The sequence below is a fragment of the Pleurodeles waltl genome, chromosome 8 (assembly GCF_031143425.1).
Source record: "Pleurodeles waltl isolate 20211129_DDA chromosome 8, aPleWal1.hap1.20221129, whole genome shotgun sequence".
NCBI lineage: Eukaryota > Metazoa > Chordata > Amphibia > Caudata > Salamandridae > Pleurodeles > Pleurodeles waltl.
Genome location: NC_090447.1, coordinates 1,181,365,424 through 1,181,392,093, shown reverse-complemented (window position 1 = coordinate 1,181,392,093; position 26,670 = coordinate 1,181,365,424). Strand labels below are relative to the sequence as shown.

Here is a 26,670-nt window from a genome sequence, read left to right as displayed (position 1 = left end):
CAAATTGGAAGTGTGAATAATAACGTTAAGTATGTTGGTGAGGCTTCCCTCCAGGATGTCTCCTCAGAAGACAGACAGAAATACTCTCAAGAGTGATATCAAGAGAGTGGTTGGATCTCGTATTAGAAAAAGTCTGAATAGATTTAATGATTATGTAAGATATTAATGATAAGAATATTTAGGTTAACTTTTACAATTTACATATTGTAATGTTGTTGTTCTATAACTGGGAAGGTGATGTGAAGTAATTCATTATGAGGTAAATGTACATGATGTAAGTGTTTTTGTTTGAAATGTGGCTTAACGTGTAGTGGACACTGAGCAAGGATACTAACTGCTACAGTCTGTGGCGAATGGACTTCTGAGCCAGCTGGACGAGGCACGTCTTGGGCAATTAGAATATGGGACTAAAGCTTCCTTCATTCTTACCTGCTTTGAGGACTCTTTCACTTCATTACAGCAACGTTGTGGGCTTCCATAAAATAAGTTCTTACCCGCCAAACAGCTGTCATCATTTTATTTATTTATCCTGCTGCCTGAGCTTAAACTTTTATGGGCACACACTTGGTATTGTAATGCTATTAAAGTGTCTTAGATAATTGGTTAATTTATGGTATTTTTCTGTGGCAGCAGCACAGATAGGAGGAGGGCAGTCTTCACCGCTATATGGATTTTTAGGTCTCGCTTGACAGTGCAACTGCTACCTGACCTTTAAGCTTACACCACTTCTTATGTAGTGTTCTTTGCTTCTACACCATTACATATCCATTCCCATGCTATCTACTTGTAATGCTGCACATTACCATAGAACATTACTTTAAAGCCTAACCTATTGGCAGTGCCAATGCTTGTTATCTAGAGTATGAAAAAATTACGCTGATGTATGCAGAATTTGATCCCATTTTTTCAAATTCATCTCATGGTAAAACACGCTTGTAGCCTGTAGGACTCTGGAGTGTATTAATGTCCCACTTACTAAAAGATCACCAGCAGTCACTGGCAAACGTACCTTTTGTTAAAAAAAAAAATGGAACAAACAATGACAGGCATTTAAATATTAGGAAAAGAGTTATATTTATTTGAAAGCATATTTGTTATAAAACAACCTGACTCCAACACAACAAAATCATTTAATGCACCTTTTCAATATTTTACTATAATGAAATATGATATCAGAGTTTCTTTGTATTTGTTTATTGGATGACAAGGGATCTGACGAATAGGATCTAAAATTGACTAAAATAATAGTAATGTTACTTCATATCACGAGTTTCTCCTCCATTTTGGCCATTGTAAGTAGGAGATCGATAAGGTGATAGACATACCAATATGGTGTGGGTAAACATACATATTCAGTCAACAGTGCATCGGGAGTAGAAACTCAGCAGTCTGCACTGCTTATCCGGAAGGCAGCAGGGATATTATTTATACATGAAGGCGAATGTTCCCTCCAAGGGAACACGCAAATTACATCACATTATTATGTTTTCCCCCATCCTGACTACGTATTTTTTACAGAGTTAAGGCACCAATAGGCTTCCCAAGAACACCACAACATATGAAAATCCCAGATCAAGAGAGTAAGATTTAATTCTTGAGAAAATGGAAAAACCAAGCCCTATTCAAAATTGGCAGGCAATGACCCTAAACAAACCGGAGATAATAAAACTAAATAAAAACATACACAGATTTGCAATTTACCTCCCCTGATCGTCCCACCCTCCTGGCCACAATTGTGAAAACATATAGACAAGACACATTAAACATGCACAGCAGGGAAATGTAAATTCATACAGAGAATACTTGTAGGATTGTAAGAATCTGTGCAATACACTGCACACCACGAAGATCCTGGATTTCACAGAGTCCAAAACTTTGGTCTGAAAAAAAAGTCCATTCCTCTAAGGTGGACTGTGCCCTTTAAGCAGCGCCTCCGCCACCGTAGGTCATTATTGTTCATCACCAATAACATGACACAAATACCACGCTTTATATATAATTGCAGCCCAAACAACAATTGCCTTTGCCATTCACCCCGGCGAATCCTGGGATGTTTTACAGAAATGAATCGATGCTAATATGCAGGACAAAGAAAATAGATGGTCCAGCAGGAGGTAATGGACAGACAATAACTTGTGGAATGAGGAAGACAGCAAGTCCACACTGAGGAGTCTATCTGTGATAACTGTTCCAAGAAATGTTTCTCAGCAACTTGTTGAAAGCATACCAAAGTGAGCCAATGTTCTATAGAACCCATGCTTCCGTACTCAATAAGGGAACATTTTTTATTAAATCACAGAAATCTGACAAGAGAGAGGACTGTTTTTCTGGTTCATACTGTGTTATTACGTTGTACCCCGAAACTCATTGAAAATGCATATGGTGAGCTAGAGTTGCATAAGAGGGTTCTTTTTTAGCGTAACAGAAACGTCCATCAATCTTCTGCATTCGCCATGCACTGTTGTTTTGTACATATCATGATCGATCTGGTTAGAGTTTCAATAGTGCAACTTCTCAAACTGTATGGAGGTCACATCTTTCCACCTTTTATAACAGGTTTCGGGAATGTGTGTTTGTCTACAATTCCACACAATTCAGAACATCATAGATGTAGGGCCTTCCTTATTCTCAGACTTTCACTGGCCTTCATATTTCAGATGCCTTATGCTGGGATAGTTCCTCTCATATGCTCTGTTGCTTTTCATTGTCAAGTAGATTTAATTCCTTCAAAGGCACAAAACTTCCATCTTTTTTCCAGAGTTGCCCCTACACCAGTGAACTCTTGCTTGAACATATGTGGCAGTCTTGTCAATAGCAGTTCTATTTCATTTGAAGATATCTAAGGCAGAGAAAAAAAGAGGGCAAAATAGATTACCACATTGAGCATGATGAGAGCAGAATCATTTGATGTTAAGTGGACAAATTAACATTAAATTAGAACATTGGAATGTTGGGAGCTTCATTGGAGACAATGGAGTGCTCTGGGCTTTGGTCATCCCCTCGGGCTCCACAAGGACTTTGTCTTATTTATTAGAACATTCTGCCCTCTAGTGGCAGAATGTTTTAATAGCCTTATAGCCCATCGTAGCTGGGCTATACAGGCAATTAAAGTCCCACTCCCTTGTTGAAGGCCCTCGCCAAATGCTGGAGCAGGCCTTCAATGGCCATTTTAACCCGCTATGGCGGGCTCTAAGGCTATAATCACATTAGTTCAAATATTACAATATGAAAAACACCCTGGGTTCATGAAGAATGCAGAGAAAGGATTTGCTTGACACAGAAAGCTTTAAATCGGCCTTTTTGTCAAATTAAATTAGATTTTCTCCTGATGAGGTAACAAAACTGGAAAATAAATACATCGCTAATGCATCTAAATCCACAATAACATTCAGGTTTTGGGAATAGTTTCCATAGGAAAAGGGTTCTTTGTTTTGCTAATAATAATCTTCACAAAACTGTCAAAACTAGTTAGCCACTCACTTAGGCTCCTGTTTGGAAAGTTTGGGGGTGATTCATCAAGCGGGTGCCGAGAAAAAAGGGGGCGGGGGTCATAAAACACATTTTCCCCATCCAATTTCCCATAGCGATTTTAGACACAAATACAGCCCAAACTGCTCAACAGAATTACACCAAATTTGGCAGAAACTAGATCTTTGTCCAAAAAGATCTCTTTTTGTAATTTGATGTAAATCTGTTCAGTAGTTTTAGAGTTATGAAAGAAAAAAGATTTAAGTATATCCAGGGAGGTGGATCCACCACAGTTTATGTATATCTACAGAGGTGGATCCACCACAGATCCGAGGATCTGCACACCAACATCTATGCCATGATTGGCTGGCCACAACCTGAGCAGAAAGTTGGGGCTTCCATTTTGTGTATCGGCACTTGGTCCCGGGGGAGGGAAATAAAATTAACATTTAAATTGATTTAAGGGGTCAAGGTAGCCCTACCTTAACCAGACGGGACTGATGGAGGGGTCTGTGAGGGACCCCTCTTGGGTAAAAAATGCCCCCAAATATTTTTTCAGGTGCACAAGATCTGCAGATCCACTGCAGCACTCAGAACGCTGCTCTTGTGATTCTGCAGCACATCTGTGGATTAAGACACCAATGAAAAAAAATACACCTACTCACATATCTACTCAGACAGTCCACACACTCACTCACACACCCACTTACACTCCCACACATCCACTCACAGACCTATACTGAGAATCACACAGCCACTCACAGACACACAACACAACTCACACATCCACTCACAGACCCACACACCCACTCACACTTGCACTCACACAACCAATTATACACGCTCACAATGTCACACACCCAGTGACACACCAATAAAGCCACTCACAAACCCACTCACAGACCCACAGCGTGGGGTTGGCTGCATGTGGGGGGCCTCGCTGCAGGGCCTGGCTGCAGGCCAGGTCCTGTGGCCAACCTTCTGCTGTGCACAGCCAAAGGCCATGCACAGCATGGGGTTGTCGACATGCAAGAGGTTTGCAAAGGTGCCTGGTTGCAGGACAGGCCCTGAGGCCAACCCCTCACCACTGCCGTAGTTGGATAAACATATGGTTATGAAATATTACTTTACATTAAAAAAAACTACATATTAACTGAAAAACCAAAGGTTACATGGATGTTATAGTTAGGAAATAACATTAAAAATCCTTAGAAATTCACTAAAAAACAAAGGGCGTCATTTGTGAGTTTTTGACGCAGGGCAGAGCAGCAAGTCACTTTGCTGTGCTGCCTTGTGTGAAAAGGAAAGGGCTGGAATGTGCCATATTAATGAAATACTGCACATTTCTGTCCCTTCTGCCTGTGTCAGTGCACAAATTGGTGCAAGGGTGTCTCTGTTGTTGGCACAATTGTTTTTGTGCAAGAAGGGCCTCGTTCCTGCAAAAAAAAACAATCCATAGAGGCGTTTTCCTCTTTATATGTGTGCAGAAGAATACAGCACACATAGAAAGGGGAAAAACGAGAAGTAAAGGTATTTCTCCTCGTTACGCCTCACCTAGGAGGCGCACAGTTTTGATACATTCCCAGATTTTCAGATTCTTGTAAATCTGGGAATGTATCAAAACTCATGGGTGTTGCATAGGGAAACCTACTGCCATGCCTGTGAAACGCCTCCTTGACGTAATGTAAGGCAACGCAGCACTTTGCGCTGCGTTGACTTAATCCATATATATGTGGCCATGCAAAACCACTCCGGGTAGCTTTGCATCGCCTCATAGATATGATTGAGAGGCCTGTGTCACTGAAGTGTCATAAAAAATGCAGCTTAAGTGGTGCATGCCTCTTGTAAATGAAGCCTAAAGGTTACGGGAACTTATAGTTTTAGGAGGCTGGCTCTCTATCTAGGGTACAAAAATGATGTGCATTGTGCAGAGAGTCCAAGCAACCCTACCTTGGTTTACAGAGGTAAAACCTAGACCACCTAATGCTCTAATTTATATGGTAGCTCGGTCAAGCAGTTAGGCCAATCTTGGAGAAGTGCTAAGCATTTTTTGTACACACAGTATCAATAAATGTGGACACGCACTCAAAAGAATAACTCAAGACCAATTTACAAAAATACTTCATATTTTTATAACATTTTTAAGACCAAGATCATCAACATTGCATAAGTAATTTTTAAGTTAGGATTTTTCAAAGTTTAGCAAAAACAGTCTTTTAATGTGAATTACACACCATAGGAATCAATAGGAGAAAACGTTAAAACTGCATATCAAATCAGGCAATGTGTTTAGCAGTATCTCCTTTTGTTTATAGGTCGAGGTCACCGAGATGTCCTGTGGACCAGCCAGAGACGTTCGGTCGGCTCCAGGTTTTGGTGGGAGCAGCTAGTGAAAAGTCCTTGAAGCTGGTGCAGGACCACTGAGCTTCACGTGAGTCTGGTGGTTCCCCTTGGAGTGCAGAGGTTGCAAGGAGTGGGGGACACTTAGAGCACAGCTGGTTCTCCAGTGCAGGGCCCAGGGAGGCAGAGTGCAGAGCAGATAGATCAGTCAGGAGCTGTGTGCAAAAGTGCGCTTTGAAGCAAGTCACTTTAGGGTGGATTTCAGGTCAGCAGGGCCACTCAGGGTGGTCTTTATGCATCCGGAAGTTTCTTGACGGGGGCTTGCTCCTGGTTCTTTCGGAGTCCCAAGTGGACTTTTCTTCATGGTGTCTGACGTTGGGTGTGCACTACCCCAGGCTATTGCACGGTTCAGCCACTTGATGTTGCAGTACCACCAAGCTTGGAACACTTGCAGAATTTGTCTTCCAGGTCCATTGGGTGGAATTTGGTTTGACTGCTGTGTCCGGTTCCTTGGTCAGCGGCCAGTCAGTGAACTGGACTTTACTGGTCTTTTTCTTCTTTGTTTCAAGGATTGATGCCTTTACTCTGGAGGGAGATCTCTGGCGATTTCCAGAAGGGTGGAGATCCTCTGAGACTTTGCAGAGACTGTCTAATGTCCATGCAACCCCTCAAAGGCGATTGTCGAGTCCTGGGTGCAGCAAGCAGGGTTTCCCGCCTTTTCTTTGTGCAGCAGGAATGCAGTTCTCGAGCCCTGTGTGTTCTTTGTTGCAGGCCTTCTTGTGTCCTTGAAATCTGATCTGTAGGTCTAGGGGTGCCCCCTAATTTCGACATTTAGTGGGCGTTCAGGGGAGTCCATAGTAGTGACCTATGGGTCATCTACGTTAAAGTGGCTACACCCACTATGTGACCACCTCTTGTGGGCAGTGGTCACTTCCCTATCCCTGACAGGCTATTTTTCTGCCATACAAGATGGAGGAAAATGAAATGGAGAGGTCACCTAGAGTCCCAAGGGACCATCTGCCCAGTTACACCTAACGTTTTTACCCCTTCAAGCCTGAGCACCTTTTTATGTTGATTTGTCAAAAATGGCTGAATAGATTTACACCAAATAATGAAAAGGACGCTTTCTGAGTAAAGGTCTAACTTTCTGAAAAATAGTTGGGGTGACCCTCTTCTTCTTTTTTTCTGTATTGGAGAGCAAAGTTACCTGTGGGAATGAACATGGAAAATGAATACTTAGGGACCTCCCTCTTCTTGGCTCCTACTTGATGGATCTGTGCAAAACTTTCCTGGAAGAAGTTGAGGTGGATGTTCTACCTTTTGAAAGGTTTTATGTAGACTGGTCGAATGGCACTACAGTTATTAAATGGAAAAAGCACTCTACCTATGGAAACTCAGACCAAACTATAACTAGGCAGTGGTAGCCTTCTCTGTGTAATAAATAGAGAGTGAGAGAGGGATATCCCTATTTGTTATCTATCTCTACATTTTAGATAGATAGATATATTCATATACATATATATATACAGACGCTATAGTTAGGTTCTGAATATAATCATACAAAACTATAAATATTCAGTTACAGTTATCTCAAGTAACTATAACTTGTGTCCTAAGGTGTGTGTTTGTTTATTCACTAATGTTTAGACTGTTTAACATTCATAGTGATGGAACATTCACATTCCTTTCCTATCACATGCGTGGGTTGAATGTCATAGGTATGTCTAGAAAAGGGAGAGCAAGGAGTGAGGTGGGGTCCTGGTTAAGGGCACAGAGCCTAACACTGAAAGTTGAGGGTTCAAATCCAAGTGTGTATGTGGTATTTTCCCTTCTTTAATTTATTTTAAACGTCAAAAGTTAAAGGTTATTTCTGAAAGGTGATCACACTCGTTTTAAATGACAAATACACATTTCTTTTTCATTTGTTCTACAATATCTCATTCTACGTATCTCATTCATCAAAGCCTAAATCGGTCTCCCTCTCTGAATCTCTGAATCTCTCTCTCTCCTTCTCCCTCTCAGGGTTCGTGATTAGGGGGATTGCTCGTGTCCTAAGGTAACTATAACTCACACCCTCGCCATGACCTGCTCATTTGCCCCCAAATTACGGCACTCTTGTCATCTTTGATAACATTGCAGACAATTTCAATGTAATCATTGCAGTAAAATTTTTGATGACAAAAATGTGCATGGCCAGGGTGTGAGTAATAGTTACCTTAGGGCACGAATTATAGTTATTTGAGATAACTCTAACCATAACAGGTGAATTTCTATGGTTTCGTACATTCAAAATGTGAGCCTAACAATAACGTTCCTGTAACCGTTGTTTTTTTAAGTGAATCTATATATATATATATATATATATATATATATATATATATAAAGATGGGAAGATGGGGATACGTTTCAAATAATGATTCTGAATGATATCAAATAGACAACAAGAGTGAGGCTAGAGTTGTCTATGATGCCATTCAAAACCCCAAGGTTAAAACATTCCTTTCATTAACAGTTACCAACACATAAATGTATGTTGTATAGAGGTTCATGTCTTCTATGGGGGGTTCATATCCAGCCAGTAAAAAAATTGCACAATGATTATGATTAGCCCGTGGCTATTGGTGCACAGCTGTAATTTTTCATGATGTGACAGAATTGCATTGAATAACATAATTTAGAAAATCATTTTTTTGTTTTTTAAGGCTTACCAAAAGAAGAAGTTACCAGATTTCTTCACCAGATTTAATTTGTCACAAAACCATATACATGATTGATGAGTTCTAAATTATATAAACTGAATATTGTTAATTCATTAATTCTGTTATTTGTTGTAATAATGAACTTATTAGAGCTGCAAATATTTCATGTGATTCTACTTTTGCTATTGTAGAAGGTCTGCCTTCCAGGAAGCCACTTTTCTTAAACTTGCAGCTATAGAGTCTCCCAAGTTTGTAGTTACTGTAATCACGGCATGATCCTGTCTTTTTCTTTCACACTATATTAAAATCTTCTCCTGTTATGGGATTTGGATACCACATCGATTTTCTGTGATAGGGGTCATCCACAATGGGCCCATAATATGAGCCAACTGTGAAATGAGTTGTTCCTTCATTTTCTTCCATTAAAATTCATCTGCCATTCTTACCATGCTTCTCCTGCATATGTTTTGCTGCTCATTGTCCTACATCAGTGACCCACTGTGCTGTGCTTTGTATAATATTTCTCTGTCTCCTTCTCTCTCTTGTAACTTTCTTGTGACAACACTGTATCAGTCTTCATTCCTACTAATTGTTCCATAAGCAATTACAATCCAAGGGCCATTTCCAAAAGGGTTATTGACAGGGCAATGTAAAACTGCCCACACGCTCTCCATTGGCGTGCCTGAGACATGGTTAGAGGGTTAGAGGGCTAATTAATCGGGTGGCACAATTAGTGCTGCAGGCCCACAAGTAATATTTAATGTACAGGTCATGGGCAGATATAAGGTATTTTACTAGGGACTTATAAGTAAATTAAATATGGCAATGTTACCATATTTGAAGGGAGAGAGCACAAGCACTTTAGCACTGGTTATCATTGGTAAAGTTCACTGAGTCCTAAAGCCAGCAAAAACAAGGTCTGAAAAAGAGAAGGAGGGAGGCAAAAAGTTTGGAGGTGACCCTGCAGAAAGGGCCATATCCAACTCTGAGGCCACTTATACTAACCGCAACAATTTTCATTAAGTTATTAATAGTTTCTTATTGCATCAATCCTATTCCATATTTAAGATGTGTTCTCCCCTTCCTAATTGTCCTGGTGTGTATTATTGCCCTGCTGCCCCCCACCATCTCGCACCTTCTGCCTTCCTCACCTTAAATTCCTCAGTCTACCTCACTCTGCTCCTCCCCTGCAAGGTCAGAATGGGCCACCCTTCCTTCCAAATGTTGAAATGGTCTGCAAGCCTAGGTATTTAGAAGAAAAGGTTACTTTGTTGCATGTTCAACCTCCAACTTTTGACTGATGCCGCTGGTGTATGGACTTTTTGAACACTGAGGCACTGCTGTCCAGCGCCCATTGTATGTGCTCTGACCCTAAACACATGTAAAATTGTCTAATCCCTGGTTGGCATACTTCACTTTCCTTGAAGACCCTAGTATATGGTACTTTGTGTATCCATGTAAGTTAAATGTGACCAGTGGACTGCAGCACCTATTGTGGCACCACTAAAGGGACAGGGCAAAGCATGCCCTCAGGCTTGCCCGAGCAGCCAGAGTGTGCAGGTTTAAAACAGCAAATTTGACCTGCAAAGTAAACTCTTCTCAATACACCACTAGAGACTAAGATGTAGAATTTCTCTAGCATGACCTCCAGCAATACATGTTTAACAGCAATAGTACAAGGGATCCCTAGAACTACTGGTGTTAGACACTTTACCAGGCCTAAACCTTCCTTTTTAAATATAGATAAGTCACCCAGAAGGTAGGCCTAAGTGCCATAGGGCACGATGCATGGTATTTAAGGAGAAGGACATATGTACTTAAATTGTATATATTCTGGCAGTGAAAAACCACCAAAGTCATTTTTCACTGCAGCAAAGCTGGCTCTCCCATTTGAAAGCAAAGTGTTATAATATAACCTCATAATCTGTAACGTTGGTTGGAAACATGATTCAAGGACTCAAATCTTTAAGAATTAATAATCAAACATGATGGTAAAGTCAGACTTTAAATTACTATTTTGAAAATGCCACTTTCTAAAGTTGGCAATTTCCTGCCTAAAAGACTCTAGTAGCCCTTTCAAAGATAATCCCAAACTGTCACCTGGTAGCCTTCTGTAAGGTGTGAATTTCTATTTAGAAAGGGAACAAAGGGGCCTTTGTTGGGAGGAGGTGTGACCTCCACCTGACAGGATGGCCTGGGGAGGTGGCCACCAACTGTTAAAGCTTCAAAGAGACAGCTCCTGTCACAGGCAGATTTAACTCACACCTAATCAATCACATTGGGGAAAAACCTGCCCAAAACTGGCTTTGCTGAGGGAGATACTTATTTTCCTAAACACACCACAGGTGTGTGCCCAGACCTCTGACCAAGTGGGGAAAGATTAGGCATGTTGGATGACGGCAGAGCAAGTACTGTGGGATTTTCTTTTTAGGTCTGAACCCCCAGGAAATGATCTCAAACTGGGTAGAATTGTCCAAAGGTAGAAATCTTCACCGGGGGAAGATGCTGAGTGTATTCATCCAGCGAGGGGCCTTCCCTGAACTTAAAGTACGAATTTCTCCCACTCTGAGTTTTCCTATCAATAGTCAACAAATTCATCAGGACTCCATCTGATGGCTATCTGGCCTCTTGTAACCCATCTCGGTCAGAGCCTGCTCCCTTGGCTCCACTGGGGATGTTCAACTTTCAAAAAAGTTTTTATGTTAGAAGGTAAAGCTTTCCACCGGACTGAGCCAGGTCCCTATATCCATATTGCGCTTCATTGTGGTCAACCGTAACTTTTGACTTTGCCCTGGTCTAGCGCGACCAGATATTTGTGATTGGTATGCTTGCTGTTTTGTGTAAAAAGATCTAAAACCTTGAAAAATCATAAATCTGAATCCCTATTTCTGATTTCTGACATTTTGGTGTCTATTTGTGAATTAAATGTGCTATTTTTATAAATTGGAGTAGGATTTATAATGTGCTATGTTTTCTACTTTTTAGCTGTTTTGGTACTGATAAATGCTTCACACGCGCTTCTTAAGTCTGTCTGCTCTGTGATACAGCTACCATGGGTTGTCAAGAGCTAACTGGACCTAGTCAGCAATAGTGCCCTTATAGTTTAGAAGGGCTGCTATCCACTTCAACTAATAATGCACTTTCTTACAGTATTCAGTGTAAAAGATTACCATGATTTAGCAGGTGGGGTGGTATTTTAATTCCCTATTGTCTTAACCCTTCCCTCTCAGTTCTATGACATATAGCAAAATATTTTGCTCACCCTTGTCCTAACAGCTTATATATATATATATATATGCCATCATCTTGTTGGGAACTGTGGGCCCTTGAAATAATTAAATTTTTATCTTTTTGTTCAGAAGCCTGTAACATGGGATCTTTAATTAACCTACCCAGATACTTATCAAGCCCCATTTAACAATTTACCTCTTCAGGCATGCCATAAGTTTCAGATTCTGGGGGTCATTATGACCTCGGCAGTCTTTTTGCAAGACCGCCGAGGGACCGCCGTGCGGAAGACCGCCTGTGCAGGCGGTTTGCCGCTCGGCGTATTATGACTGTTGGCTGCTCTCCGTCGTTATTCCGACGGAGAGCCGCCAACAGCCATAGTGACAGGCGGCGGGGAAGTGGAGGTTGCTCCACCTCCACCGCCACGTCAACAGAACACTGCCCACAGAATCACGTCTTGTGATTCGGTGCGGCGGTGTTCTGTTGGCGGTGTGGTGTCGGCGGAGCAGCCCCCATGGCTCCCGTCCCCTCCCGGAGGATCGACGGACCAGGTAAGTAGATCGGCTGTTAGGGGAGGGGGGTGGGGAGGTGTTGGGTGTTGTGTGCGTGCATGGGGGTGTGCGTGTGTGTATGCAGAGGGGGGGTGTGAGTGTGTGTGTATGCTTGCGGGGTTGTTGTGTGTATGGGAATGAGTGCGTGTATGTATGTGGGTATGTCTGTATGGATGTGTGCGTGTATGTTTGAATGTGGGTGTGCGTGTATGACTGTGTGTGTGGATGTAGGCATGTATGTCGCGGTGTGTGCATGTGTGTGTTGGTGGTGCCTGCATGCGTGTCGGGTGTGTGTGAGTAATGTTATGTTGGGGGTCGGGGTGGGGAGGGGGGCCCTGCCACCTTTGGGGGGTGGCCGGGGTGGTGGGGGATGTAGGGGAGGGATTCGGGGTGGGGGGTGGGTGAGACCCCTATCAGTGCCAGGGAAGGAATTCCCTGGCACTGATAGTGCTTACCGCCATGGATTTCATGGCGGTTGAAACCACTGGAAATCCACGGCGGTAAGCCGGTTCCAAATACCGTCGCCGGTATACTGACGGCCGCCGGGCTGGAGACCCAGGTCTCCAGCCCGGCGGTCGTCTCTGACCTGGCGGCCGGGACGGAAAACCGGCAGATGACGGTCATAATACACCAAAGTAAGACCAGCCTGTTGGAGGTCTTACCGCCGGTTTTACGCTATCTGCCAGGGTTGTAATGACCCCCTCTGTCTTTTGGACATGGTCTCTATGTCCTCATTCTTTCTTTTAAGAATTTTAATTTTCATTCATTCTTACATTTCTTCTATGCTAATTTTATTTTTATTTCTGTTCTTTGTTTGCACTGCAGAAGGTTTTACAACTCCACATCCAAGTTCCCAAATGACTTCTAATGCACCAGATCTTTTTTCCATTAAGTATAATTTGACTGATGCACAGATTCAAATATGTGCATGAGCATGTGTGTAATTTCCAGCTTTCCCTTTTATTAATTTCCTTATTTGCTTTATTTTTGCAAGATACTTCTGTTCTTGTATTCTTTCTCAAATCTAGCTGACCAACTTCTACAGACCCAGTTAGTTCTGTAGAGATCGTCTAATTTCTGTCTCAAACTCTGTTGAGATCTGAAACTCTAATGAAGACATGTCGAGACAGTAGATTCCCTTCTACAAGCCTATTTCTGGAAATACATTTTAGCTTATTTACCACTTTCTTTTTCTTATTGAGGGATGATGGAGGTTCTATGTTGATATTTGAAAGTGCTCAGAGAGTGGTAATTCTTTAGCAGAGATCACTTTTCGTGGCTGTTTACTATGTCACAAGTTTTCTTTAAGGTCAACGAAAATATGTTCTTTTATATTTTTTATGTCAGTACACCACCATCTCTCTCTGCTTGTATATCTAATAATAATGTCCAAGCTCTAGAATTACTTTCTTGATTTTAATTTCCTTGGGTATTACACAACATTTGCTTGCAGTCTTAAAAATATTATGGTAGGCTTTTTCTTCGTTCCAACAACTCCCTGGGGTAGAAGGTTGCCATTTAATTTCCTGGATCTTTGGGTAGTTCAATAATTCTCTGCATGACTCCTATCTCTGGCCCGGATTTATACTTGATTTGCGCCAAATTTGTGTCTTTTTTTTAAGCAAATTCAGTGCAAACCTAACTCTAAATTTATATTTTGGCGCTAGACCAGTCTAGTGCCAAAGTTTTGGAGTTAAAGTCATTTTTTGCTAGTAGGAAACTACCTTGCGTCAAGGAGATGCAAGGTAGGCGTTACAGGGCAAAAAACGATGATATGGTCTTAGCGTCATCCCCCGGGCTAAAATCAAGAACATGGGTAAGGGGGCCTTAAATAATGGCGCTAAGCATGCTTAGTGCCATTATTTAACGCCTGGGTCAGGGCAGGCATTAGGGGACCTGTGGGCCTATTTCCATGGTCAGAGGCCATGGAATGGGCCCGCAGGTGCTCTCCCATAGCCGTAGGGAAACCCCCACCCACACCAGAGGGACGCCAGAAGATGGGGTAAGAAAGGTAAGTACAGGTAAATATTTTTATTTTTATAAAAAAGTGTCATGGGGGGCCTAACTTGGGCACCCCTACATGGCACTGGGCCCAATGGCCGTGCCCAGGCGACATATGTAAAGACGGGAGTCATGTCCATGGGGGTTGTATGTCAAAGGCTGGCGCTAGTCTGGTTAGAGGCATTTTTATGCTTCTGCCCATACTAGCGTCATCCTTTGACGCACAACCTCTTGTTCCCTCTACGCCTCCCTCACCCGGCTAGCATCCTTTTTTATGACGCTAGCCGGGGCTTACTGACGGCTACTGTCATACCATAAATATGATGCCCGGCTGGTGTCTTGGGATGCCACTAGCCGGCAGTATACTTTTTTAAGAAAAACTGTACTGGCGCAGTTTTGCGTGAAAAAGTATAAATCAGAGCCTGAGTTTCCTGAAGGCAGCATACTTTTAAGATATCCTCTCATCTCTCTTGCATACCAATCTCCTTTGTCTTTTCTTCTGCTGTGCTTCTATCAGGAAAAAAGGGCAATATCTAATGTTTCTGGGAATATGGCAACTGCAGTGTTTGCTCTTGTGCAGCTCAGTAATGAAGGGGTTTAACAATTAAGTTACTTTACCTCCTGAATGCTTTTATTAGTAATTGCTGTTAGCCATTGTGGATTTCTTGGTTTTATTTGTTGCATTTCAATTTGGGATGAAAGTAGACATTTTCTTACTTCAACCATTCTTTGCCTTAGCCTGTCTCATAGTACATGTCTGAGTTTAGGTGACAGCTACACTTGTGCATTCTCCCTAGACAAACACAACACATGAAAAGCTGGGTTTGACAGAGGATAAAACTGCACTCATCTGCATACTGATAGTCTTCCTGGGCAGGGAGAGGTAGTTTACACTTACATCTGAATAGGTCGTGTCCTGCCCTCACACAAAGGGCTGATTTACCCCCAGTGGTAGTCTGGAACCAGGGCTGGGTTGAAAGGGATCAATGAGTGCTGTGCTGTCAGGAGGGACTGCCACTTTGCTGTTTACTTTGCTGTGTCTGCCTGCTGCCTGCTGCTTCTTTCTTGGGAGTGGAAGGACTGGACTTAACTCTCTACATCCTGCAATCTAAAATTTCTCCATGGGCCTGACTGAGCTTGCCTCCTGTTTCTGAAGTCTCAGGGACATCAACAATGTCACCTGCATCTTGCTACCAATACCTGGAGTCCTCTGCTGTGAGCCCTGCTCTGCCACATGGTGCCGAATCCACTCGTGTGAGCTTGGAGGTGAGTGTGATGATGCAACTCAAGAAACTGACACATAAACACCAGAGCATCATTTGGAATTGATGCATCGAACCTACTGCGTCAATCAGAACAGGTGCATCCTGCTGTAGAAACGACTCCTCGCCACTGCCTGCACTGAAGTCGCAGACACCGCTTGCCGACTGCAAGATGCAACGACTCTGACTTTCAACAGAGCCCCTACTTGGCCAACACAGCACCGATGCATCAAAATCGGTACCCATCGCTTATGTACATTGCTGCATCAATGACCTTGCCTAATCAAGAAACAACGCATAGCCTGCAATAGCAACCCTCCTTTGGATCAATGCTTCATCCCTGAGCCAAGGTACTGTCAGCTGGTCTGTGTGATTCCTGTACCTGGCCCATGCTCCATCATTGTCGGACTGAACTTTTGGATTTGCTCCGGTCCAGTGCAATCAGATAGCCCTGGTTGGAGCTATTGACTTCTAAACACTGTATTTTGATTTAATCTTTAAAAATTCATAACTTGACTTGTGTATGTTGGATTTTTGTAATTTACATCTTGTTTGACTCAGATAAATATTGGCTATTTTCCTAAACTGGTGTAGAGTCATTCTGTGATGTTTTCATTGTGTTACTGTGTGTGTGCACAAATACTTTACACATTGCCTTTTTAGTTTAGCCTGGCTGTTCTGTGCCAAGCTTCCAGAGGGTTAGCATAGGTAAACTTTTAATGTGTATCTTTCTTACACTGAATAGGATTGTGGTCCCTATTTGGACAGGGTGCAAACCTCTGCCAACTACAAATCCAATTTCTAACAGCAACTGTTATGGCAACCATAAAAACAATACACTAGAATAATGGCATATGTCAGGGGTATACTCTTGAGCCTATGCTGTTTAGATTATATTATGATTTACTGTATTGTACTACAATATATCTCGCTTATGTACTAACCACCCCTACTGCATGTTTCCCACTCTCAGTGCTGGTGAACAAGTTTTGTGCCACTGCACACTGGCTGGATTACCACTGCTGTTGCAAAATTTGGTTGGTACACTAATGCAAACATGCATTTCAAAGCCAATAGATCTTGGCTGTAAAAGGCTGAGCTATTCGCTTTTCTGTTGAGATACGAAACTCTGATGAAGAAATGGTAGGACAGTAGTTTGCTCTTCCCCATGGCTATTTCTGGAAATAGTTTTCATCATATTTATCACTTCCTTCTTCTCACTGAGGGATAGTGAGGCTTCTTTCCCAATATTTCAAATTGCTCAGAGAGAGGAAATTCTGTTGCAATGTGGTACTTGCAAAGATCGCTTTTCTTGACTGTTTAATATGGCACAAACTTTCGCAAGGTGAAAACAAAAGTGTTCTTTTATGGTGTTTTATGTCAGAATGCTCCCATCTCTCTGCTTGTAAATATAATATTGTCCAAGCTTCCAAATTATTTACTTGAGTTTATTTTTAGGTAATGGCAAAATGATCATTAGTACATAATGATGCGTGCCCTCAAATGCGAATGCACAGACCACCATCTTAGAATGGGTTATTTACTAAAGAAAAGAGATTCCAAGATGGCCGACGATGCATACTCATATTTGTACATGCATCATAAAACATACTTGAAGTGGTTCCAAGATGGCAGCTTCTCAGTATGCATGCATTGTAATACACTTGTGCCATCTTGGCATTTTTAGTGTACTATTCCAAACATGACTGATGGCCATTTTAGAACAATAAATTATGACTTTTTTTTAAAAACAGTGCTCCGGAGAACAATAGTGGTGATAAGCAAACCCGAAGCACTTTACCGTGGTAAAATTAATATTAAAATATTATTAAAAACAGGGAATAGAATAGGAAACAGGACTGAGAAGTAATGGATGAGCAAGAAGACTAAAAGATTACAAAACTGAGAGTGTAGGAGGTGGGGGTGAATTGAAAAAGGAAGAGGAGAGCATCGAGGAGAAAGGAAAAAAGAGAGTTACAGGTGTATAAAATTAAGAGAGGAGGGCATATGAAAAGAAGAATGGGAGACCAACAGAGGTGTGGAGAATAGTAGAAAGAGAGCTTGGTGGGGCAGAGATGTCAAGAGGATCAAAGAAACACAACCACACCCTCGTAGTGCTGAAAGAGAAACAAAAAAATAGCTGAACGTAATAACTTGGCCAACCAGAACACTAGGAGATGAAAATGCTCCTGGGTGGAACAAGAATAGGGATGAAAATGCATCAAGTGCAGAGACCTGAGATGCACAGCAGGGCCATACTTTCATGGGCAAGGGGCTGACCTAAAGCCTTTTCCTACTTTATGACAGATATTCGAAAGAGTAGGTAGCTAACAGACTGCTAAACATGTCTTATAACTGAGACCTAGTAAAATCACAATAGGCCCAACATAAAAGAAAGTTTGAGTGGGACCATTAATTGCTGTTAAATTACAGAGGAGTGACACTAACTGCTGTCTGGCCATAAACGTTAACAATGATTTACGGATGGAAGCTTGTTTGAAGAGCCAACTAGGTAAAGCACTGAGTGTTGCCAATGATGTTTACATCTTCTTTAGAAAGCCATAAGATTTGATCCACTTGTAATATTTAACCTCCTTTACACAGTCTGTACACTGTCTCCATTAAATATATATTTAACTTTCCTTAAGCAGCCTGTACTGTGGATCCAACTAGTAGATTGACCCTCCTTTGCACAGCCTGTACACTGATTCCACTAGTTAGATTTATCCTCCTTTGCGCAGGCTGTACGTTGGCTTCATTAGGTAAATTTAAGTTCCTTTACACAGCTTGCCTGTTAGCACCGTTAGTTACATTGCACCTCCTTTATACAGGCTGTATATTGGTGCCATTAGATACGTTTAACCTCTTTTAAACATCCTGTATATTGGCTCCCTTAATAGGCCTCCATAGGGCAGGCAGTACTGATTGGAATGCTCAGGACACTAGCAAGGGCTATAAAAGGAGCCCTACAACTTGGAAACGATGGATGGCGAGTTGCTGTGTATGGTGCCAGGTTGCCTCTGAAACCCTCATTCTCAGTTTCTGGGAATTACCAAGTGTTAAAACTATGTAGGAAAATACCAACACTTTTTTCTCAGGGCATTATTATATTCCCATTCAGTGCCCACAAGCAGGAATGGGGAGAAAGTGCTAATACTGCATGTTTTTCCTGTTCCAGATTAACAATATTGCATTTGTAGCAGTGCAGAAATTTAGCCAGGCGTCAACTGGTGAAATTTGTGCATAGGCAGTATTGCGTGGTCAATGCAAAATGTGTACATTACTTGCTAACGAATTCTGGGGTCAAACACACATTTGCACTTTCATGTGGGTCACCAGCCTACCAGTAAATCAATCACCCGTGGGAAGGAAACATGGCTTAAAACAATGTTGGATTATACAAGAGCTCTATTAGAGAGGCAATGGAGCTTCTAAAACCGTCCATGGGCTGATATGTAGTTCTGCAACCTTACAGAATAGAAACATAATTAACTATGGTCACACAACTCGGAAAAAATGTTTGCTGACTATGTTCAGCTGTCTATGCAGTCTTCTCAGCTTTCCATTGAGTCAGTGAGTCGGCTTCTGTCCTCATCACCCCTGAGATGAATCTTTACTGCAATAACTGTTGCACTTTATGTTTTTCTGCAAATTTGTTATCAACCCCTCGCATGCTGTTTTAAAATCCCCACCTTCAAGTGCTATATATTTGATAAATGTAGATCAGCACACTGTTTTCTCCATATATTAAACAATGTAGAAGTGTGCAACTTTGTGGGGTGCTTTATTAAAATCTGTAGTCAAAGTATGTACGTTATGTTATGTTGATCTGTATAGCACACTAGTCACCCAAGAGGGTATCACTTTGGCAAGGTGTGTAGGTGTGTGGTCCGACGGTGCTTATATGGAGAGCCATGTTTTCAACTTCTTGAGGAACTCAGTCAGTGAGAAGGAGGCCCTGATGCGTTGAGGGAGGTTGTTCCATGTCTTGGGTGTGATGCAGGAAAATGAGAGGCCTCCAGTTCTGCTTTTGCGGACGCGGGGCGTGTGTGCGAGTGAGGCCGAGCATAGGTGTCTGGTGGGTTGGTGAAAGTGTATGAAGCTGTTCAGATATTCTGCTCCTGTACTGTGTAAGGCTTTGTATGTGTGTGAGAAATTGGAATTAGTAAATCTATGCTTTTTAAACAAGATCTGTTTCGATTATTTAACTATATTTATTATATCTCACTAAAAATGTATTTTCTGTGATTATTTTTCCAATGATCAAATATTGACTTGATGGTTCAAATGGAATTAAGCTTGAATTTAACGAGATTTTGGCACCACCAAACAGTTATTTCTTTATCCCGCAAGCACATAAATATCAGACTGCTTCCAAGCTTCCATGAGACGCCTTCTGCCCATGTTAGGCAGTTCATAATTAACACAGGGTTCTGTCAGCCATTTGGAGACATGATTATTTACTGCATATGACAAGCCTAAAGCAGCTGTGAGAACATTGAAATGATTGGCAGGAGCTGGAGGACACATTGCCCAAGCAAATGATGGATTGCTGACTGATAAAATAAATCCTAGCATCTAATCCGAGCTGGGGATGCGCAATGCATATTTTATGAAACAAAGTGAGCACCGTGCTGCAGCAGCAGAACTCCTGAAAGTATTAATTTAAATGACAGGTGAGGATCGCGTAGAGGAAAGATGTGTTGGATTCCGAATTTGTGAAGCCTCGTGGAAAACACAATTAAAACGCAATGCCTGCCAAACAACAAGTACTTTAATGATTCTCGCAAGACAAGTTTTGTATCCTGGGCATCAGCTACCGACAGACAAAAAACACACTGATGAGAAGTATGTCCTGGTTCGATTGGTTGTGAGCATCATATCTGCTTTGTTAGAACATCCATGAGTGCTATTCACTTGCTGTACCCAGTCAATCAATATAATATGTACAGGGAAAAAGCGATTGAGTGGTTGGGCTCACAACTCTGCAGGCAACGAAATGCAAGGAGCTGTGCAATGGTTTGAAGAAAGTAAGCAGGCTAAGCTCTTTTTCTCCTAATTGTTTAATCCTGGATTTAGGTTCTGATTATGCTGTTTTGGTCTAATACTCTGTTCATTGAGGAAGACCTGAACTTGTATGTGATACTACTGGGTTTTATTATACGTGCTGCTGATATACATAGTAGATATGCCAGATGATGTGTCTGATTAACAATATATCTGGATTTTAAATCGCTTATATAGTCACTCAGTGAAGGCAGGAGAGGATGTCAGTGTACCCACACTTCTGTCACTGAACGAACAACTGTGATACTGAGGTCCAGATTTACTGCAGCAAGGCAACTTTCTGTGCTGCGTTGCATGAAAGGGAGATACAGATATGGCGCATTTCCCTTAACTTCTTGTGCTGGTGCACTGAGTGCTGCCTAGCGCCAACACAGGCACCTGGCGTTACAGGCAGGATTGTTTTTGTGAAGTACATAAACAATCCTTAAAGGCATCTCCCCTTCCTACGTGTGTGATGCAGAAAGCTTCACCCATAGAAAAGGGAAATGAGGAGAAATAAAGATGTTCCTCCTTGTTACGTCTGGGTTTGCGATGCATGCTGTTCTGAAGTATTCCCAGGATTACAACTCTTTGTAAATCTGGGAATGCAACAAAATCCATGGGTGGATGCGTGGGAGCACACCCATCCTCCACCCATGGAATGCGTCCGTGCTGCATGGTAACGCAGTGACATGTGCTGCCTTGCGTTACTTTGGATTTAATAAACCATGCAGAGCCACGCAAGGCAGCTTTGTGCGGCTTAGTGAATTCCACAAAAGGACTTACATTACCTTGCATCATTGAAGGGCAATGCAAGCCCTTAGTAAATCTGTCCCTCTATATTTAACGGTGTTACTGTATAAATATACACAGGCGGCTGCAGTATACTCACTCTCTTTATGCCGGTGCAGCAAATGCTCTAATGACAAAGCCCACAGTGCACCATGTGTGTTTGACCTCGCTCTGCATTTGTTTTCTGTTTGTTTGAACTAAACTCCCAAGGAGGGAGCATGTTTCATAAAAATAAGAATAAAAATCTGTTTCCTGATGATCAGGGAGTTTTCTCCCAATGCACCAGGGTCACTGTTTGCTTTGCCTTCTCAGATGTGCCATGCCTCGCAGCGTCGACCTAGGCAGGGAAAATCAATGATGTTCGTAATCTTTTAAGTAAGATGGGGAAACCATACAAACGCTGATGTTTGAGATCACAGCACTTTTGTAGAATTATTTTGCTTTTCCTACTTTTTGGTACATTTGCTTTGTAACTCTATCCGCTTTATTGCTTAATGTTAATGTTGTTTTGATGCTGCTAAAATACTGTAAACCCATTTCTCTAACAGAATACTGCTGCTTTGTATTTATGCATCTATATATCAGTGCTTAATTTGTGCTTGTTGTTTCCGGTGCTGAGCACCGGCACTTATTTTTGAGGGCCGGCGCTTATTCTTCTGCCTCAAGCATTTGCTGCGAGCAAAAGACACATATGGGAAAGACGGAGGAAGGGAAAAACGAAAAAGCGTCACAAAGGGAGAAAGTAGGATTAAAGAGGCCCGAGATGGCTTCAGGATTACGCCGCCTCAGTATTCTGTGTTCGCACATTTAATTGCAGCAGCCGCGTGTTTAAGAGGAGGGCTTTGGGCACCGGCACCTTTTTATTTACAAATTAAGCACTGCTATATATTCTATAGTACAAACCTTGTCAAAGACGACGGAGCACCGAACATGGGCTTTGCATCACAGCTCCCACAGGTAAGCACAAGATTTCTCATTTAAACCTGCTTTTACTCTGCAGAGACTAGATTGCTCATTTTTGTGGAAGGATATGCATGGCTTTCTCCCGTACTTAAAAATTTGGCTCCACAAAGCTGGTCTTCAAGCCAACAGGGAAATGACACTGACTGACAGTATGATGCACGATGGGAGAGCAAAGGCAGTGGGTGTCCCTCTCACTGCTTTCTGCAGCAGCTGCAACATTTTCTCTGCAGTTCATCATTAAAAAAAACACTTTAGCTGCTTCCTACTTACGACACTGGCAAAGTGTTAAAATAAAAGAAAACACATGGATTTTCAAAGGCTTTGACTTTGCAGGTACACACGCTGATAGAAATTGACATATTAAATGGGACTTGATATCTTTCCTCTGTCAACACATTCAGATTTTTTAATACTGAATGGCAATAGAAACACTGATTGATATTTACTTACCACCACAATCAGCTGCTCACCTTTTTAAAAAAAATAGATTGGGAAGGTAGATTTTAAAGGGTTTAAATATTTTTATTCTAGCACTGAAACTCCAAGAACAAAGTTACATTAGTTATTGCTGTGGTCTCATGTTGGTGGATCTTTTCGCTACACACATGCAGAGCACATCCCAAAAGACATCCCAAAGCTTCAAAAAATCCAAACTCAGACTGCCCAACTTGGGGGCAGATTTATGGAAAGTGGCGCTGCACCGAGTGCTGTGCCACTTTCCCTGCGCCCCTTAGCACCCCCACTAGCGCCACCATGTGTGCGCCATATTCAAAATATGGCGCACCACGGCGCAGGATAGGGAGCAATAGCATCATTTCTCATGATGCTATTGGTGTACTCTGCAGGAGTAACACCAAAATATTGGCGCTACTCCTGCAGAGTGCATAGGGCCCCATTCTAAAGAATGAAAGCCCCGTTTTAACGCCTGCTGCTGAGCAGGCGTTAAAAGTGCCATACAAAATGGTGCAAGGAAATCTCATAGATTTCCTTACGCCATTTTTCTGGCTCCCATGACGGGGGAACGCCCCCTTTGCATACATTAGGCCTGGCGCGGGCATAATGTAGCACAAAAGGTTACAGAGTGGTGCAGTGCATGCACTGGGCCACCCTGTAAATACGGCGCGGGGATTTCACCTCATTGGGCCACATTAACGTCCAAAATAATGACGTTATGTGGCACAAGGGCGCGCTAGGGCATTATAAATATGCCCCTTAATCTCAAAATTATGCTGTTTTACACTGTTTATTCTGCATGGGAAACTTCATATTGCATCTTGATTTTAGAGACATCACAACCTAAGGCTCACAGGGCCTCATTTAGAAGTTGAAGGGAACTGACGCTTTTCCAATTTCTGAAGGAAACTGTAAATATGGAGTAGAGTTCACATACTGAATTTACTCCACCATAAGGATAGTATTGTGGAGGAAATTAAGCCCAGTCTCTGGAGTCTATTCTACACCTTGTGTTTCAACCTAAATTGAAGGATCTTTAGGGCCAAACTCTAAATGAGGAACTCTGTTCTGTACACTTTGGGGGCTTTTCAGAAACGTAAATTTACAGGTAAGTAAATCTTCACATGTAAATTTACTCTTACATTTCGTAGTAAATGTACTTCTTTTGGGCATGACCATTTACAAGTGTAAATTTACTACAAAGTGTAGACTTATGTGTCTCCATCCCCCTGCATTCAGTAGATAGAGACTAATTTAAGAAAGTAAAGTTACTATTAGGAAATTTTCACTTGCATGCCGAAGTGGAGAAAAAGTAAAAAAGTTTATTAAACTTTAAAAAATATATAAAAATAGTTCTATGGTAGAACTTAGTATGAATTAATTGTATCTATTTATTTTAAATGAAGAAAGCAAAAGAAATGCTACATTAATGTAATTTTGGATAAAATATATGTAATTAATGTAACTATATTAAATTAATATTATTGTCCTAAAGATTTTATTTTAACAATCCCCATCTAAAGTTAAATGCTTATATTTATTTGTTATGTAGTAAAAATTACCAAATGTTATATATAGAATTAAGTTAAATTAATTTCTATTTAAAAAATAAAGCTACATTTACGTTTGAATTTAAAACGTTATACTATTTTATATTAAAATATTACTTTTTTATATATCATTTTTAACTGCAAATTATATATTTATAAAATCAAAAGAAATTCATGTTTTTTAACAATATTTCATATGGTATTTTATTTTAAGTCGCTCTCTCCATTTTTTCTGTAGGAGGGTGTAGCAGTACCTGTGCGTAGCCATGCGTGGTGCTGGATTTACTCCAGGTGTGAGCTGCAGCACATTTATGACTATTTTGGGTTGTCTTTAGCTATAGTAACTTCCGAAGCACAGCTTGTGAGTAGGATTGGGTTTACTTTTTGTGGGTAGGCGCATGTCCCGCCCTAGCCCTCCATTAACCTTCCTTTCTCCTTCTCAGTAAAGCCATTCTATTTAGTCTTAAGTATTTCCCACTTACTAATCACTTCGCTTTGCCTTCCCCACATTTACTACTAAAACATAGCATACATGTGCAAAGATCTCCTTCACACTGAGGGTTCGAACCAGATGGACTAATTTCCCTCTTCTTTTTAAACTACAAAAGTTTAAAGGTAAAATAAAAGGTGATTTTTTTTAAAATAACAAATAATTTTTTTCTTTTTAAATTTAACAGAAATATCTCATTCTAAATATATCATAAATCAAAACCTTTAAAGTCTCTATCCCTCTCCCTCTCACTCTCTTTCTCTCTCTCTCTCTTTCAGTTCTGTTTCTCCCACTCGCACACCCACTGAGACACTTACGCACCCACTCATGCACCCACTCACTCACGCACCCACTCACTCACGCACCCACTTACAGACTCACTGGGACCCTCCCACTCACAGCCCCAGTCAGACCCTCACACACCCACTTAAAGACCCACTGAGACCTACCCACGGAAAAGATAGGAGAGATACAGGTATAAATCACCACCTGGGGGTTAGTGAATAGCATTTTGTAGTAAGTAAGAAGTGCCCCTGTAGTACTTCTAAACGTACTGCAAAATGCAGTTTGTGACAAAGACCCTGAATGTTTTTCACTGTAATTATCTAGATCAGATCTTCCAATATTATCAGCACCAAAATGTTTCAGTCGACTTCCTTAAAAGTATGCCTATCCACTCAACAAAATACAAATGGTTTGGCTGCATTTCTTTCCCCACAAACAGCTTTTTTATTGTGCCAAACTCTTCCAATTCACCATAGATTGAAGGCAGAGATATTGCCAATGCTGTTTCAAGTCTTTAAAGTTACTACTTACAGTAAGGATTTGCCATCACATGTGCAGCAAGAAGACATTCAACAGGACTTCTTGATCATAGAATTTTCTTGTTTGTAATTTTCATTCATATTGTTTAGTTCTTGGAGCACTTATAGGTGGCTTACACGTGGCATGTAGTGTTTACAAATGTTTTCAGTAAATGTATTTAATCAATGATTTAGTGGTTTTGCATTTCTAAATTGTGACAGAAATTAAGTTCAGAGCACGCTTACCAATAAAGCAGCAGTTCTTACTATTTTCATTCCCATCCTGGGAAATCGAGGAATACAGATTCAGCATCTTTTGAGGTAAATACAGCCCTGTAAGCTTTTCCTGTGTGGGTCCATATTGGATTCCAACCAAGTTGCAGCTTGTAATTGAGGAAGCAACTAGGCGGGGAAATGGAAAATACATTATTTGGCGATTAGGAGGAGGAGCTAAGATGGCAACACTGCTGGACGTGCAGTAAAGAGCTCCGCCGTGGCCTGTCAGAATCCTGTGAACAATCCTGACCAGTCTCACCGCGATAGAGCCTGAAATTATATGTGGGACCCCCCTTGAGATGACTGCACCGACAACCAAGAGCTTATGACACCTATCTCGGCAACCCGCAGCAAGACGATGAGACCGGAGCAGGGTGTGGGCCTTCTAGCCAGAGCCTAGAGGACTGAGAGGCTTGAGTAGGCTCTTGAGACCCCCTGTGTAGGAGCAGACATAACTAAGACTACTTGAAGTCCACTGACACCGGGAAGTTGTTTCACCCCCAGGGACTCTGACACAGGCCTGAGGGGATGGCCTTTTCTGTGATGCGGCCGACGAGCTGTGCGGCAATGCTATATGGCAGCAGAGGAGGTGGTGCATTCTGAGTCCCACGAACCATCCAGTGGCTCCGACTGGGGGAGCAGCCTGAAACGTACTAGTGTGGTGACCAACTGGAAACCTGGTGAGACTAATAGGAGCAGCACACCTGATGCTACAGAATCCCTCCCCCTAATGGTGTTGCACTAAATA

General features: G+C 41.7%; 1 protein-coding gene across 2 annotated transcripts in view; it reads right to left on the bottom strand.

Annotated features, from left to right (window-relative positions):
- Nucleotides 1–1,055: 1,055 nt before the first annotated feature.
- ENOX1 (ecto-NOX disulfide-thiol exchanger 1) overlaps nt 1,056–26,670 on the bottom strand; it is a 2,146,160-nt gene continuing 2,120,545 nt past the window's right edge. For both annotated transcript variants that reach the window (XM_069205418.1, XM_069205419.1), the window contains one exon: nt 1,056–2,839. In XM_069205418.1, coding sequence (XP_069061519.1) covers nt 2,708–2,839 — 132 coding nt within the window. In that variant the 3' untranslated portion in view covers nt 1,056–2,707. The remainder of the gene's footprint in view (nt 2,840–26,670) is intronic.